The sequence below is a fragment of the Engystomops pustulosus genome, chromosome 4 (genome assembly GCF_040894005.1).
Source record: "Engystomops pustulosus chromosome 4, aEngPut4.maternal, whole genome shotgun sequence".
NCBI lineage: Eukaryota > Metazoa > Chordata > Amphibia > Anura > Leptodactylidae > Engystomops > Engystomops pustulosus.
This window is the reverse complement of record NC_092414.1, coordinates 26049309-26064803: the sequence shown is the minus strand read 5'-3', so window position 1 is coordinate 26064803 and position 15495 is coordinate 26049309. Positions and strand designations below refer to the sequence as shown.

Here is a 15495-nt window from a genome sequence, read left to right as displayed (position 1 = left end):
CCAGAGCTCCCGGACAGCGACTTCATGAATTCTTACGCTAAACTTCGTTAAGTTTACTACTTACCAGCCTCCTTCTTTCTGGATTTGGGGACTTCTGTTCCTTTAGGATTGTGAGGTCTTGGAGGGGCATTAGCGACTCGCCACTGATAGGCCGGCTTAAAAAAAAAAAAAACGGAAAAAAAAAACATTAGAACTAATTCAGGTTAGGAACCTAAAAGAAGAGGAAACAAGCAGAATTCTAGGAACTCACCGGTGCAGCGTTTGGAAGATCCTGAACCTGACTGTGCTCCGGACCAACAACTGGTGGTGGATAACAGATGGGCCAGTCCTCATATCCGGGGTACATCATGGCAGGTGGGCTGTAAGGATACTGGTACGGGGGACAGGCAGGGCCCATGTGGTGATTTATGATGTACCGCTCTCCTACAGCCTGAAAAATATGTAGGAAAATGTAAATCAATGATCCTTGATCACGATCCTTGTACAATAAAGATTCGGCCGGCTACGTTGGAGTAAGCAAGAGGTTCATAAGCATCTTCCGAACTCTGCATCAAAATCTCAGGGGAACAGGTAGATTAGTTTAGTTTCTAAATGGCCGACCTCCCGCTCCATCGTAAAGCATCACCTCATACTAGAAATTGGTGTAAACGTTGATAAACCCCTCCCCCATCACGTGACATTGGATAAATTTGTCGGAGATCACAGTAAACGAGACTTCAAAAATTCCCCTCCCGTTGAAACCTCCTTAGTTGTCTGTTTACATGGCAACAGACTACAAATTAACCCCGTGCAGCTTGATCCTGCAGTTATACTCGCTTCTATCTGTCCCCTACTTTGAGCCAATGTGCAGCGAGTAATAGGGGGCAGATGAAGCGAGCGTGACTGCGGGATCAGACTACATAGGATTTATTTGTAGTCTGTTACCTTGGAAACATAACCTTATAAACGTTAACAATGAATACTTACTAATTGGGTGTAGTCTTTACTACCGACTTATTATTTGAAACACTCCGTTGGTCCAGTCAGGAGGGGTTAGCCCTTCACCCCTTCCACTAAAATACTAGAAATGTCCTATCACCACTGACAGAGCGCTGTGGACTACTAAGGTGCTGAAAATGATGGGTCCTTCCCGATTTTGTGATATATACGTCCATTACCTAAGTATATTTGCACAGTGAGGGTACTTACCTGCACTCAGCAGGAGAAAGAGAATTGACAGAACAAACTCTCAGCGGTAGAACAACTACTTAAGCGGACAAGGATGGAAAGACTGAATGAATGAATGTCCTGTCATGTGGAGGAACATTGTATGAATTCATTACTGCGGGAGATGACGCAGGACGTGACTCACAGGCTGAATCAATAAGCTCTTGAATTCAAGGAGATTTGTGTTTGATGCTTTGTTCTACTCTCAGTTAAAGGGGATTTTCCTGTGGATATGTCATAAATACATTGCCAGATATGGAACTGAGCCTCGTGCTGTGGCCAGACCACTCTCCACTCAAGTCTAGGGGAACGCCGAAATATCTGCTCCTGATAAAGCAATGTAGAGATGATCATCTTTCTATTTATATTATGTGTGTATATATATATATATATATATATATATATATATATATATATATATATATACACACATAATATAAATAGAAAGATGATCATCTCTACATTGCTTTATCAGGAGCAGATATTTCGGCGCTCCCCTAGACAAGTGCTATAAGGGTGGGTCCCGTAGGTCTACAAACAGCTGCAAGTGTTTAGATCCTCCTCCTGCATCGTAATCACTGCTCCCTATTTAAAGGAAAACTTCCATGAGGAACCTAGTATTAGAAGTAGATCTGATGGTAGATCCCTCCTCCCTGCCTCTGCCCTAATCTGTAAACCTGGGAAAGGAGTGTCGTATAGAAAGGCGGACAAGGAGAGACCAGAAAAGCGCTCATAGAGTAGTATGGTAGTGGCTTATGGTGCTGACTAGGAAGAATGGAGAGAGGCTCACCGGATGTGGTTGTGCTGACTTAGGCACAACTCTAGTGAAAGTGTAGATGGTTAATGTCTCCTGGTGCTGCCCGTGGACAAGGGTCATCAAGACGCGGTTGCCAAACCGGTCTGGAAGCGTAGTCGGTAGAGTAAGGAGGGTACTTGTCTCAGTTCGGCGCACACAGATAGGTGACATACACAAGATGAATCCAAAAACGGGGGTATTTTATTTCGTATCTCTGGAACACAACGCGTTTCGGAGTCTACAATGACTCCTTTATCAAGTGGATAGATTTTAAAAAACACAAATAATTCACTTTTATCTACTATTTGTACTATATATGTACTACTATATATGTACTTTTCCCCTCCCCAAATACCCCCTTTTTCATGTTCCCCCAGTATCTATCCACTTGATAAAGGAGTCATTGTAGACTCCGAAACGCGTTGTGTTCCAGAGATACGAAATAAAATACCCCCGTTTTTGGATTCATCTTGTGTATGTCACCTATCTGTGTGCGCCGAACTGAGACAAGTACCCTCCTTACTCTGCCCTAATCTGTAATTTAATAATCCTGGAACCTAACTAACTTGTTAAAAACTTTATTTTAGTAATATATAAATTACCTGCAGAGGCTACGGAGGCGTGCATTAACCTGGCCGGGCACTGGGAGCTAAGGCTACTCCACACCCCAGTAGCCTCTGCAGTTAATTTACATATTACTAAAAGTTTTTAACAAGTTAGTTAGGTTCCAGGATTATTAAATTACAGATTAGGGAAGAGGCAGGAGGAATCTACCATCACATCTACTTCCGATTTCTCATGTTAGGTTTCCCTTAATTCATATTTGAGTTTCTGCATGCAAACTGGACCGGCCCCAATGCCCTTGCCAGCTAATTGGCGTAATTTAAAAGATTATTATCCCTGCAATGCATGTTTCTTTGTGGCCGTATATGGTCTTGTCTTCTATCACACATTAAAGGAAATCTATTACTAGTTATTGCCCCGACACCCCTGAGGACACTACTTATAGTGGCGAAACATGTCGGAGGGGGTCTATATTTGAATTTTAGCTCAATTGTTGGACAAGACTAATATGGAAGTGATGCAATAGACACTACAAATAATTAGGGCTGTGGTGTACTCATACTATAAGAGCAGTGTTGTAATGCACAGTGTTTGAGTATCTAGATTACAAGAGTAGCCATTACGCGTACCTTTGAGACTAAATGACGCAAGAGCATTACTTAAGCGCAACCCTGAGAAAAAACGGGCGCTATATTAGCAAAGATATATTACCTTGTGACACCCTGAATGCATAACTAATATATATACTTGCCTTTAAAGGATAGATACCTTATCGCTTCTTAGAAATAGCGAGACAGACCAACACTGTATATTGAATACTACTTGTATATTAAATATTAATCCAGAGAAATAAAGGTTATGTTTTATAGTAAAAAATGGGTTTAGTGGTATCAATTTATTAATACCTTGGGGTAAATTTATATGAGCAAACTAAAGGAAGTCTCCCATCATAATAGACCAGGGACATAGCTCATAGATCCAGGCACCGTGACTATGGTAATCTTCTTATTCATGGCCTCCTTCCTTCTACAACCAACTTTTAAAATTATGATAACGAGCCTAGCCCCTCTATGATTTGGCTTTACAGACTTTTACACTGTCTCCCCCTACCCCCTGATCCCTCAGCAAGCAGGCAGTGCTGAGGAAACAGTGTAACAGTCTGTAAAGCCAAATCACAGAGGGGCTAGGGTAGCCCCTCAGGCTCATTACCATAATTTTAAAAGAAGAAGTCCATGGACAAATATAAGAAGATGACCCCAGTCACGGTGCCTGGATCAATGAGTAAGTGTCCCTGGTTTATCATGATGGACTTTGATGCTAATTTTCCTTTCCACCTGTGGTGGCGCTGCAGGGAAACTGGACCATTACTGCCACAGAGACCCCCCTCTTTTACAGGTCCAAACAGGAACTACTGAGAATGATTTACCTGAGCATCCGATCATCTGGTTAATAATAGTTATGTATCTCAGCACAAACTAACAAATATTAACTGAGACGTAAAGTCACTAACACACTGTGACGGTAATAAAGATATATAGGATGAACCAGTATTTGTTATTGAGGGAACCAAGAGACCAAATCAGCAGAATTTGGGTTCACTGGGTCTAAGCAAGACAAGTGCAGATGTGAACCTGCTCATTTATAACATCCAGGTCATTCCTGTTAACCATTGATGTCCTGCACCCTATACATTACAGCTTGCACATACCTGCGGCCTGGACAGATCACGTGCATTTTCCTTCTCTCTCCGTAACTCCTCCTGACAGGACTGCAGCTAAAAAAATTAAACCGCACATGTTGTCACCGTACTCAGAAAGGGAAAATGAGTTCAAATGTTTTACGGGGGGTCTAATAAAAATTAAGTCTGAAGGGGGACAATAAGGGCGGGGCCAGACTACAGAATATTTGCTTGTAGTCTGTTACCTGGGAGACAGACTACAAAGGAGTTGTACCAAATGCCCCTTTAAAAAGATGTTTAAGTGACAGAACTAGAGTTGCCGCCCCCAGAATAAGGATTCCTTCTTCGGACTGGAATCAGAGACAATGGGGCTCATCTACTAAGGCTCTGCGGGCGCACTTGCGTCGGGTTTCCTGACTTTTTCAGTTTGCGCCAAAACCGTCCATTTGCGCCAAAATCCCGTTGGATTTTGGCGCAAATGCGCCGGCTGTCACGCAACAGAAATCAGGGGGAATGGCCAACGGAAAAACCGACGGATTCGGAAAAAAAAAAGCAGAATTTAAAAAAACGAATTGTGTCGCAAAATCAATCACTCACATGCACCAGGAATAGGTTGGTGAACTCTGGCGGACCTCGGCGCAGCGGCGACACCTGGTGGACATCGGGCGCACGACCTTAGCGAATCGCCGGAAGACCCGAATGCTCGTCGGAGAACGTGCCACGGGATCGCGACAGGCAGTGGCGTAACTAGGAAAGGCTGGGCCCCATAGCGGGTTTCTGAATGGGGCCCCACTTATCCCTTAAAAAATATACATACAGTATATATAGTTCATATGTACACACATACATACACTACCATATAACCCCATGCATCATATACACAGACATACAGCATATACACATCACAAATACATACATATAGCATATTCACACCAAATATCCCAGATGTTGGGGCCCCCTGACACTGCGGGGCCCCATAGCAGCTGCTATGGCTGCTACCCCTGTAGTTACGCCCCTGGCCACAGGACCGGGTAAGTAAATGTGCCCCAATATCTACCTTAGTGTTGGCCTGGGCCATCTGTGTTTGAAGCTGCTCCATCTCTCGTTTCAGGTCTTCCTTCTCCTCATTCATGCGCTCTCGATCACTGCGTTCCCTCTTAAAGTCTTCTTCAAAGATGGCCACCTATGAAGGGGTTGTAGTAAGGATTAAATGATCACAAATGTAACTGCATAGACGTCGTTTCAATATGTAAGGTCTAATATGATCACTAAAAACGTCATTATAGGAAGGAGTCCTGTGCAGAACTGTCCAAAATTAGTGGGAAGTAATATCACGCCAGAAATGATGATACCACATAAATCGTGCAGGTGAAAGGATCTGTTCATATTTCAATTATTGAGCCACATTTTTCAAAGATTTTGTAGAATCTCATATAAATCTGGTATTGAGCTCCCCCTAGTGGTAGCTGCAGGCAGTCAGAATTTTTGTCCAACAATTTCTAGTTATTCCCTGTGCACAGGTTATATGGTAATAGGGTCCACTGTGAAGCAAGGATACAAAGTAGACGTGTGTAGACATAACCATGGCTAATGTGCACATGGGGTGTCTGACTCTCTCCTAATGTTGGGGTACATAAGGAATCTGCTAGCTTGATACCACTGTCTAGTCATTTTGTTAGCTGCTGCAGAAAAGTACACATACACCACAACATGAATCCGAGCATGCATGTCTGTGTCAGCTATACAATGACCTTCAAGTGAAGGCCAAGCTTTAAAAGGGGTTTAAGGTAAATTCTACCACCAAAGACCATATGTATTGTATTGCAGGATGTATCCAGACTAGGGGTAAGTGATAGTCATTCACAGGCACAGAGATGCAATTACTGGAAGAAAATCCGCAGGATTTAGATAATTTAAAGCCATTTAATTCCCAGTGGAAGAGATTGTACAATCCAAGTCTCTACTCAGATTATGGATCAGTGATGTGTTACACAAACCGCACAGGGTCATCAGTGAGGTGTCCAAATGCTTTCAATCTGTAGATTACTGACACATATCTGCACCAAGAAAACACATCATAAAGCCCTTCATTCACAAAACACATCTTGGGCAAAACAATACATTTGAGTGGCCTTAAAGGGGCCATTTACCATGCACCCCCAACAAAACTTCCCCCGCACCACAGGCGGCCCCTTCCCCCGCACCACGGGTGGCCCCTTCCCCCGCACCACGGGCGGCCCCTTCCTCCGCACCACGGGCGGCCCCTTCCTCCGCACCACGGCCGGCCCCTTCCCCCGCACCACGGGCGGCCCCTTCCCACGCACCACGGCCGGCCCCTTCCCACGCACCACGGCCGGCCCCTTCCCACGCACCACGGCCGGCCCCTTCCCACGCACCACGGCCGGCCCCTTCCCACGCACCACGGCCGGCCCCTTCCCACGCACCACGGCCGGCCCCTTCCCACGCACCACGGGCGGCCCCTTCCTCCGCACCACCGGCGGCCCCTTCCTCCGCACCACCGGCGGTCCCCTCCTCTGCACATAAGGTCCCTTTCTCTGACCTTATAAAGTCTCTTCATCAAAGGAGGCCACTTATTGGCCAAAGTGGATTCCATCACCACCTCCAAGAATTGAGAGCTTACACAGGGTAAGTACATTTTCATATTGTTTTGTCACCCTAGCAGAATTCCTAGATGACCCCCTATAACCTATGGTGTATACGAGGAATAGCAAACCATTCATAATCATAATCCAGTTCAGTCTTATTAATGCCTTATCTCAGATTATGATACAGGGGCATCTTTCTTTTTCTTCCACAAACAGAGCCATCACTTTCCATTGGCCGCCGGTTTCTCTAGTCACTTGCTATGATCTGCAATACCGGACACATCCCACAAGCTAGAGCGGCGCCGTTTCTGCAAAGTGAAATATTTATAGAGACACAGAGCTCCAAATCACTTCATCCCGGAGGTTACAAATCCTCCGTATTCCGCAGGATGCACACGATAAGGGGATATTAATAGTCATGGAGCAGATGCACTTCTCCTGGCAGCAGATTAATCATCAGAAATTAGTCGCATCACAGAAGCTCAGGAACCTTCCATAACCTCTGCCACGGACATCATATTATATTAAATACAGTGACGGGAATCTAGATATAAGAAATCTGCTGATGTATCGCACAGCTGACACAGAGAGACTGCAACTCTGTCTTAGAGGAGACCCGTTTATGTGATCTGGGGTGACTTTATTATAGGATTAGTCCTCTATATCAGACTGGTGAGGTCCAATGAGGACCCCCAATGGTCAGCTGAATCTGGGAGCCTGATAACAGAGAATGGAACAGAAGGAACAGCTCCCTACTAGTGGCCGGTTTGGGAACTGCGGCTGAGCTCAAACTCACTTAAAGGGTTTCTCCAGTTTGAGTATTTATGACAAAACCCCAGGATACATAATAAATACATAATAGATGTGGGTAGCAGCGGTAGGACCTATAACTCTCTCTTGAATGGGGATCCAGGAAGAGCATACACTTTCCATTCGGGTCTATGGGATTGCTGTAAATTGCAATCCTAGCAATATTTTCATTGCTCTCGTTGACTTGAATGGAGAGTGTCAGTACATGTGCAGCAAATACTGTATTTAAGGGGGTCAGCAGACCCCTGTTTTTGCGATATGTGCCCGGTGGTTAGCATTACAGCCTTGCAGTGCTGGGGACTTGGGTTCAAGTCCCAGGGTCAACATCTGCAAAGAGTTTGTACGTTCTCTCCGTGTTTGCGTGGGTTTCCTCCTGGTCCTCCGGTTTCCTCCCACACTCCAAAACATACTGTTAAGTAGATAGGATTGTGAGCCCTATTGGGGACAGGGACTGATTTGGCAAACTTTGTGCGGCGCTGTGTAATCTGTATGCGCTATATAAATAAAGGAATTATTATTTATTTATGCCATTTCCGGTGGATGTATCGGAAATAACCAGGCACTGAAAACCTCTTTAAACACAAGACCTTCCCAGGTGAACATCCCTATAGATAGATCATCAGCATCATCAACCTGGAAACCTCTTCAATGTGGCAGAGAAATTAGGGACCTCTGCAGCGATCAGCTTTATACAGCAGGTCCAAACCCTCTCCACACGGGAATGGGTATCCTTAGTAGTGTGTTTAAAATTAATTTTTTTTTCCAATTTTGCCAACATTTTTAGAAAGAAAAGGGAATCACTTTTTTTTTAGTTAAAGGGGTTGGGCATTACCTGTTGTTTGAGAAGATCAATCTGTGTAATGAGCTCTTGGCGCTGAGGGAGTCCGGTTTCCTCTGTGGTGAAAGAGGGAGAACGTGGAGCTGATCCCTGTAGCTTCAGAGCTTCTTTTAGTGCCTGTAAAGACAGTGAGACTTAAAGGGGCTGCTCACTAATCACACTTGTCCCTTATACTGTGCATAGAGGACAAGTGTCCGATCACAAGAGGTTGTGACTAGAGTCGAATATATGGTGCATATGTGTAACCAGAGCTGTACTCACTTATATGTTACTGCTGGAGATCACACAGTACAATGCTTTATAGGTTCCCCCCCCCCCCCCAAAAAAAAAAAAAAAAATGGATCTGTGGTTATATGCCACCTCTCCACACACACAGGGGACTCACCATCGATGGAGATCCCAAAAGTAAGACACCAACTGATCAATACTTATCCCTTTAGGAGGGTTTTTTCTATCAGTTGGGAGCAGAGTCTCACAGGCCACGCATTACCTCAGTTACCCAGGCCTGGTAAAGGGTCGCACATTGCTACCTCCAATAGGTGGCGGTAAAGAGGCAGCTTGTAAAGGAATGGATATCATATATTTTGCTTTTTCCCCATCTATGTTTAGCATCTTGGGGTCTATTGCAGCAGACAACAAAACCTAGAATTATATGTACTTTATTCAGTCGGCTGATCTCTCGCTCCTGGTATTCACGCTGTCTGCTGGTGGAGCTCAACTGGTCATGAAGGATCTTGTTCTTTTGCTTCAGGTCCCTTAAGTCAGTCTCCAGCTTCTGAATTTGTGACTGTGAGGGAATAAAATAGGGGCAATTTAGTTTAACAAGGAGACATACAGCGACAAAAGCCACAATCCCTGCAGGCATCAAAACATAACAAAGAAGCAGACGGCTTTGGGTCTGTTAGACTACCATATATACTCGAGTATAAGCATACTTTTTCAGCACAAAAAATGTGCTGAAAACCCAAACTCGGCTTACACTCGAGTAAAAAAAAAGTTTTTACCAGGTTTTTGTGGTAAAATTAGGGGCCTTGGCTTATACGGTATTCTTGTTCTCATGATCGGCAGAGGTCTGTTCTGGTTATTGGTGGTGGACCTAGCAGTCAGATCCCCACCAATCAGATTGTTATTCCCTATCCTGTGGATAATGATCAAACTTAGACACCGCTACACTCCGCTTCCTGGTTATCGCCGCAAATCACTGGTTGGGAAGTTGGGAAGACACCCAGGAAGTTTACTGCAGCTAGGATTGGGAGCGATGGTGGAGTGTGGAGCTAAGTACTGCTTAAGTATGTTACTTGTTCCCTGCAAAACACTTTTAAACAGAAATTTTATTTAAAGGGATTGTCCAGTTTCGGAAAATATTGTTTGTACAATGAAAAGTTATACAATTTTCCAATATAGTTTTTGTATTAATTCTTTGTGGTATTCTAAATCTCTGCTTGCTGTCATTCTAAAGGAAGATTCATTGTTTACTTCCTTTGGATAAATACTGGCCATTGGTCATGTGATGTCTCACAGGTGCACGGCACATTATATCTCTGGTCATGTGATGTCACACAGGTGCACGGCTCGTTATACCCCTGGTCGTGTGATGCCATGCAACTGTGTGAAATCACATGACCAGGTATATATATATATCGAGCCATGCAACTGTGTGACATCACATGACCAGGGATATATCGAGCAGTGCAACTGTGTGACATCACATGACCAGGGATATAACGAGCAATGCGCCTGTGTGACATCAATCCAAAACCTGAAGTTACAGTATAATTCACATGAACAGAACCACTTTGCTTTTGTAGCTATAAGTTAGATGGATTTATGTCGCACTGTTGATGTCAGAAGCTAAATATTTTACCTCTTTTTCCTCTATCTTGTCTCTGGCCAGAAGAAGTTTGCGGTCAAAGTCTCTCTGCTTCCGATCTCTCTCGGCCTCTTGCTCCGTCTCGGACTTGGTAGCGTGCGACAGCTTCTGACGTAGAGATGTGATCTGTGGGGATTCATTGTGAGACGTTTTAATATTCACATTAAACCTGATATTGAGGAGAACAAATCCTTAAAGTTATGCCTGCTAATACGTGCATTTCACATGATATAACATTTTATCCTTTTCTTACATCATGGACAAGCTCCACCCACTGGACTCCTAAGGAAGAGCTAACGACATACATAGCTATAGACCAATATCTCCCCAAAACCCAGCTCTATAACATGCACCATGATCAACATTGAACCATTTACTTTAATGTTGGCAAAAATTATGACGTCATCACATACATGTAACCAAGAAATCGGATAATATAGATAAAGATTTAGTACCTTCTCTTCATACTGATGTTTCATAGAGCGGAACTGCTGATCCCACTGCTTATTCACATCCAGGAGCTGCAGAAACATTAGAACACGAGTGATCATATTATACATAGTCTAACAATGAACGTCATTAAAATCGATCTCTCCAGCTGGGGGTGCCCTAGCGATCAGCTAGTGTTAGGATTGTGCCAAGTCCGGTAGAGCAGGAGCTAATCTTGGTAGTGGCTATCCACGCTGCCAGATAGCAACGGTTGTATTTTCTGGTTACTTGACGGGGTCGATGGTTACCCTCATAATAAGCTGATGGGTGGGGGTCCAACTACTCACTGATCAAGAGAAAGGACCCCCATTTGGGTCTGGTTCTCAATGCAAGATGAGCATGTGTGGGAGTGTCTGAAATTGCTGAGCACTGTGCTCTGGTATCTCCACCACTCTAAGAGACATTTGGGCTTATTTACTAAGGATCAGCGGATTGCATTTCCGTCGGACTGTTCACGGTATTCGGGGATTGCACAGCTGTGACAGATACTTAGAAGGGGATTGTGTCACACGCGACCGGATTTTGGCGCAGCTGCGCTGGCTTTCATGTGACAGAAATCAGGGGGTGGGCCGATTGATTCGGACTGAGCCCGGGATTTAATATTCAAATTGTGTCGGGAAGAAGATGGTGAACTCCGGCGGACCAGAACGAGAAGCAACACATGCAGGATATTGGGCGCACAATCTTTGTGAATCGCGGCAGTGTCTTCGGACAATACACTTCGGTGAACTCCGTCGGGTAAGTAAACGTACCCCATTGACTAGGAGTATTGTAGATACTCGAGCGATGTGTTCAGCAATTTCTAATGCTCCCATAGTATTGAATGGAGTAGTAGTAAGCATGGTGCCTTTCTCCTCCATCAATAAGACTGGGACCCCCTTTCTCGTGATCAGTGGCAGTCTGTTCTCATGACTAATGGGGTTGATAGGGAATAACAATCAAAGTTGGCACAAGCCCCTAAAGGGGGTTGGAGCAATGATTTCCCCTCAATAATGTGCAAATAACAAATTTATCATTGTGTAGGACTGTCCAACTTTGTGCCAAATATTAGGTTGCCTTCGCTTTACACCAGAGAATGTTACTAGTAATAATGTTCTACTTGTATACTGTATATAACAATTCCCTAGGGGATTGCTATCTAAGCAGTTTACTATCCTGTATGTGGTTTGCACTGTATACACTATGGCTAAATTTAACTATTTTTATATTAGTTTTTTTACCTCTGCTCTCTGATGCTCTAAAATTTTCACTTTCTTTAACAGGGATCCAACTTGGTCTTTATTGGAAGATTTTTCCAGCAGTTTTGCCGTCTGAAATGATAAAATATCAACAAGTTAGTCAATAACCTATTTTTACCATCTGGGAATCTGTGAAGACAGTGATGGCAGAAGTGTAAGGAAAAGACAAGACTGGAGAAAATTTGTCTGGCGCCACAACATGGGTAATAGATGACAGTATCGCAGCTCAGTCTCCATAGTGAGGAATTGATGGATACAGTAGTTGGAGCAATGTATCAGGGTATAGTTAAAAAACCTGTCCGCTCGTTTTAGTCGCTTTATGGGATTAACTAGAAAACGGCTCAGAAGACTGGATAATATCCCCCACAAGTGGCTCTGTAAAAACACAGTCTATATACATTCAATAAAGTTGAATGAGGGGGTTTGGGTCCACAACAATCTTAGGGCCAGTTCCCATCTGCGTTTTCGCTTCCGTTTAAAAAATGGAAACTACAAAACCGAACACATATAGGAACTGGCCCTAATATTGATGGCATAAAGTAAGGAAAGAGGAAAATGTAGAAACAAAAACTGATTGTTGACTAATTGATCGTAAGCAGGTGTGACCAGTTCTCTAAAAGCAGAAGTTTAGGCAGGTTCGCTGGTCTGGAGCATTCAGGTGTGTGATAAAACGATGTCAAACCTCAGGAATGATCTTAGAGAAGCAATTGTTACTACCCATCATTCTGGGAAGGATTATAGGGTCAATTTAAAATTATTTTAAATAATTCTACAGTGTGAAATAAAAACCCCTTTAGCACAATGGGGCTCATTTACTAAGGGGGCCGAATCGCCGGGTTCCCGAATATTTCCGTTTTGCGCCGTTTGTCCCTGAATTTCCCCGGGATTTTGGCGCACGCGATTGGATTGTGTAGCATCGGCACCGGCTTGCATGCGACGGAAATTGGGGGAATGGACGTCGGAAAACCCGACGGATTCGGAAAAACCTTGGTATTTTTTTTTTTTTAAATTGTGTCGCAAGATCACCACTTACATGCACCGAGGAGAAGAAGGTGAACTCCGCCGGACCTCAGCGCAGCAGCGACACCTGGTGGACATCGGGCGCAAGGACCTTAGTGAATCCTGGCAGAACCCGAATCCTCGTCAGAGAATGCACCGCTGGATCGCGACTGGACCAGGTAAGTAAATGTGCCCCAATATGTACAAAAAGGAGATGGATCTGGCTACTCCTGTTGTCGAGTTCTTGCTCCAAGTCCTCCCTTACAACGGGTTATGCCATTAAGCCAATCACTGAAAGAGGCTAGTCAACTCTGGCCAGTGATTGGTTAATATTAGTCCTCTCCAGTGTGTCAAAAGGGGTCAGGAAGTAGAGAGAAAAAAAAATGGAGGAAGTGTTGAAACAGAAAAATCAAAGACTGATGAAGTGATTAATACTAGTTTTTTTCTTCTTATGCCAAAAATGTATTGTCTGGCAACCCCTTTAGGTTTTATCATAAGACTGCAGGTAAAATGGCAAAACTATAAACCGGATGAAATCTGAAGATAATAATGTAGATAAGATCTGCTCAACAAGTTCACACCGGGATAAACATGACTTTCCATTTCCTCAAAGGTTTTATGTAAGGATTGTCCTGAAATGACAGCGAGTTATACAAGAATCTAGGCCACTAATACTGTGTATATGTGATATCTATCTATCTATCTATCTATTCCAAGTGAAAACCACTCAGGGGTTTCCTGGGGCTAGGATATTGATAATCTATCCTTAGGACAAATTATTGTCCCAACACCTTGAATACTCATAGATTAGACTGCACTGTGACTACTGTCTGCTGGGGGCATCACTATGACATTACTGGGGGAACTGTGACTACTGGCTACTGGAGGGAGGCGCTGTGACTACTGGTTGCAGACGGTGTAACTACTCGGTACTGTGGGCATCCCGTGACTACTGGGGGGATCACCGTGCCCACTTTCTACCGGGGGCCATCACCGTGCCCACTTTCTACAGGGGGCCATCACCGTGACCACTTTCTACAGGGGGCCATCACCGTGACCACTTTCTACAGGGGGCCATCACCGTGACCACTTTCTACAGGGGGCCATCACCGTGACCACTTTCTACAGGGGGCCATCACCGTGACCACTTTCTACCGGGGGCCATCACCGTGACCACTTTCTACCGGGGGCCATCACCGTGACCACTTTCTACCGGGGGCCATCACCGTGACCACTTTCTACCGGGGGCCATCACCGTGACCACTTTCTACCGGGGGCCATCACCGTGACCACTTTCTACTGGGGGCCATCACCGTGACCACTTTCTACTGGGGGCCATCACTGTGACCACTTTTCTACCGGGGGCATCACTGTGACTACTTTCTACAGGGGGCATCACCATGACTACTTTCTACAGGGGGCATCACTGTGACTACTTTCTACAGGGGGCATCACTGTGACTACTTTCTACAGGGGGCATCACTGTGACTACTTTCTAGAGGGGGGCATCACTATGACTACTGGGTACTGGGGGCAGGAGCTGTGACTGCTGGCTACTAGCCCTGTGACTATGATTATGATTCATAACAGCAGCAAAATTACAGCTATGAAGTAGCTACAAAAACAATTTTATGGTTGGGGGACACAAGATGGAACTGTATTAAAGGGTTGTTGCGTTAGGAAGGTTGCGAACAACTTATATGGATGAATGCTGTGTGTCTCTTAACTGCTCACCAAGCACAGTGACATATTGCCACATATTGTATAGTGGCGGTTCTTGGTATTGCATTGCTTTGTTTGGGAAGTAGGAGCAGCACTTACCAGAGAGCTGCTTCTGCCACTTTGAGGGGGTGATCATCGGGACTGCTGGGTGGAAGACTGCCCCTATCTTATAAATGGCTACAGTATCTGTCCAATAATTCTTAAAACACTATTTAAGGGAGAATTTCTTCAACTAATAGTTTTTTTATAAATAGAAACTTGCAATGTTCACCTCCAAGTGAAATTCTGTGAGTTTGTATTCTGGGCACACAGATGTACAAGAACTGGCTCTGATACCTGCAAATACCTGACAGTCATGAAGTTTCTGAATGAGTGACTGCAAGTTGGGATTAGAAATTTGGGTCGATCACAAAGGGGCATGGCTTGTTGCAATACAATTATCAGTGGAGTTCTTTAAAGCATAAGGGATAACCTGCTGATTATTCGGGGTCCCACTGCTGGGACCTTCACAGATCAAGGGTCTGTTGTACAGGCAGTCCCCAGGTTCTGTAGGTTTGTTCCCAAGTCAGAACTGTATATTTTATAATTGTAACTCCAGACAAATTTTTTTTTGGTCTCTGTGACAATTGGATGCTATAAATGTTGGGTTGTCATAAGAACCAGGATTAACACTAAAGCC

The 15495-nt window shown here is 44.3% G+C and overlaps 1 protein-coding gene across 4 annotated transcripts in view; it reads right to left on the bottom strand.

The window, feature by feature from the left end:
* TNIP1 (TNFAIP3 interacting protein 1) overlaps nt 1-15495 on the bottom strand; it is a 56607-nt gene that overhangs the window by 4787 nt on the left and 36325 nt on the right. For all 4 annotated transcript variants that reach the window (XM_072145564.1, XM_072145565.1, XM_072145563.1 and 1 more), the window contains 9 exons: nt 12078-12167; nt 10824-10889; nt 10363-10494; nt 9157-9285; nt 8493-8615; nt 5302-5427; nt 4275-4340; nt 251-430; nt 65-155 (listed from right to left, as the gene is read on the bottom strand). In XM_072145564.1, coding sequence (XP_072001665.1) covers nt 65-155; nt 251-430; nt 4275-4340; nt 5302-5427; nt 8493-8615; nt 9157-9285; nt 10363-10494; nt 10824-10889; nt 12078-12167 — 1003 coding nt within the window. The remainder of the gene's footprint in view (nt 1-64; nt 156-250; nt 431-4274; nt 4341-5301; nt 5428-8492; nt 8616-9156; nt 9286-10362; nt 10495-10823; nt 10890-12077; nt 12168-15495) is intronic.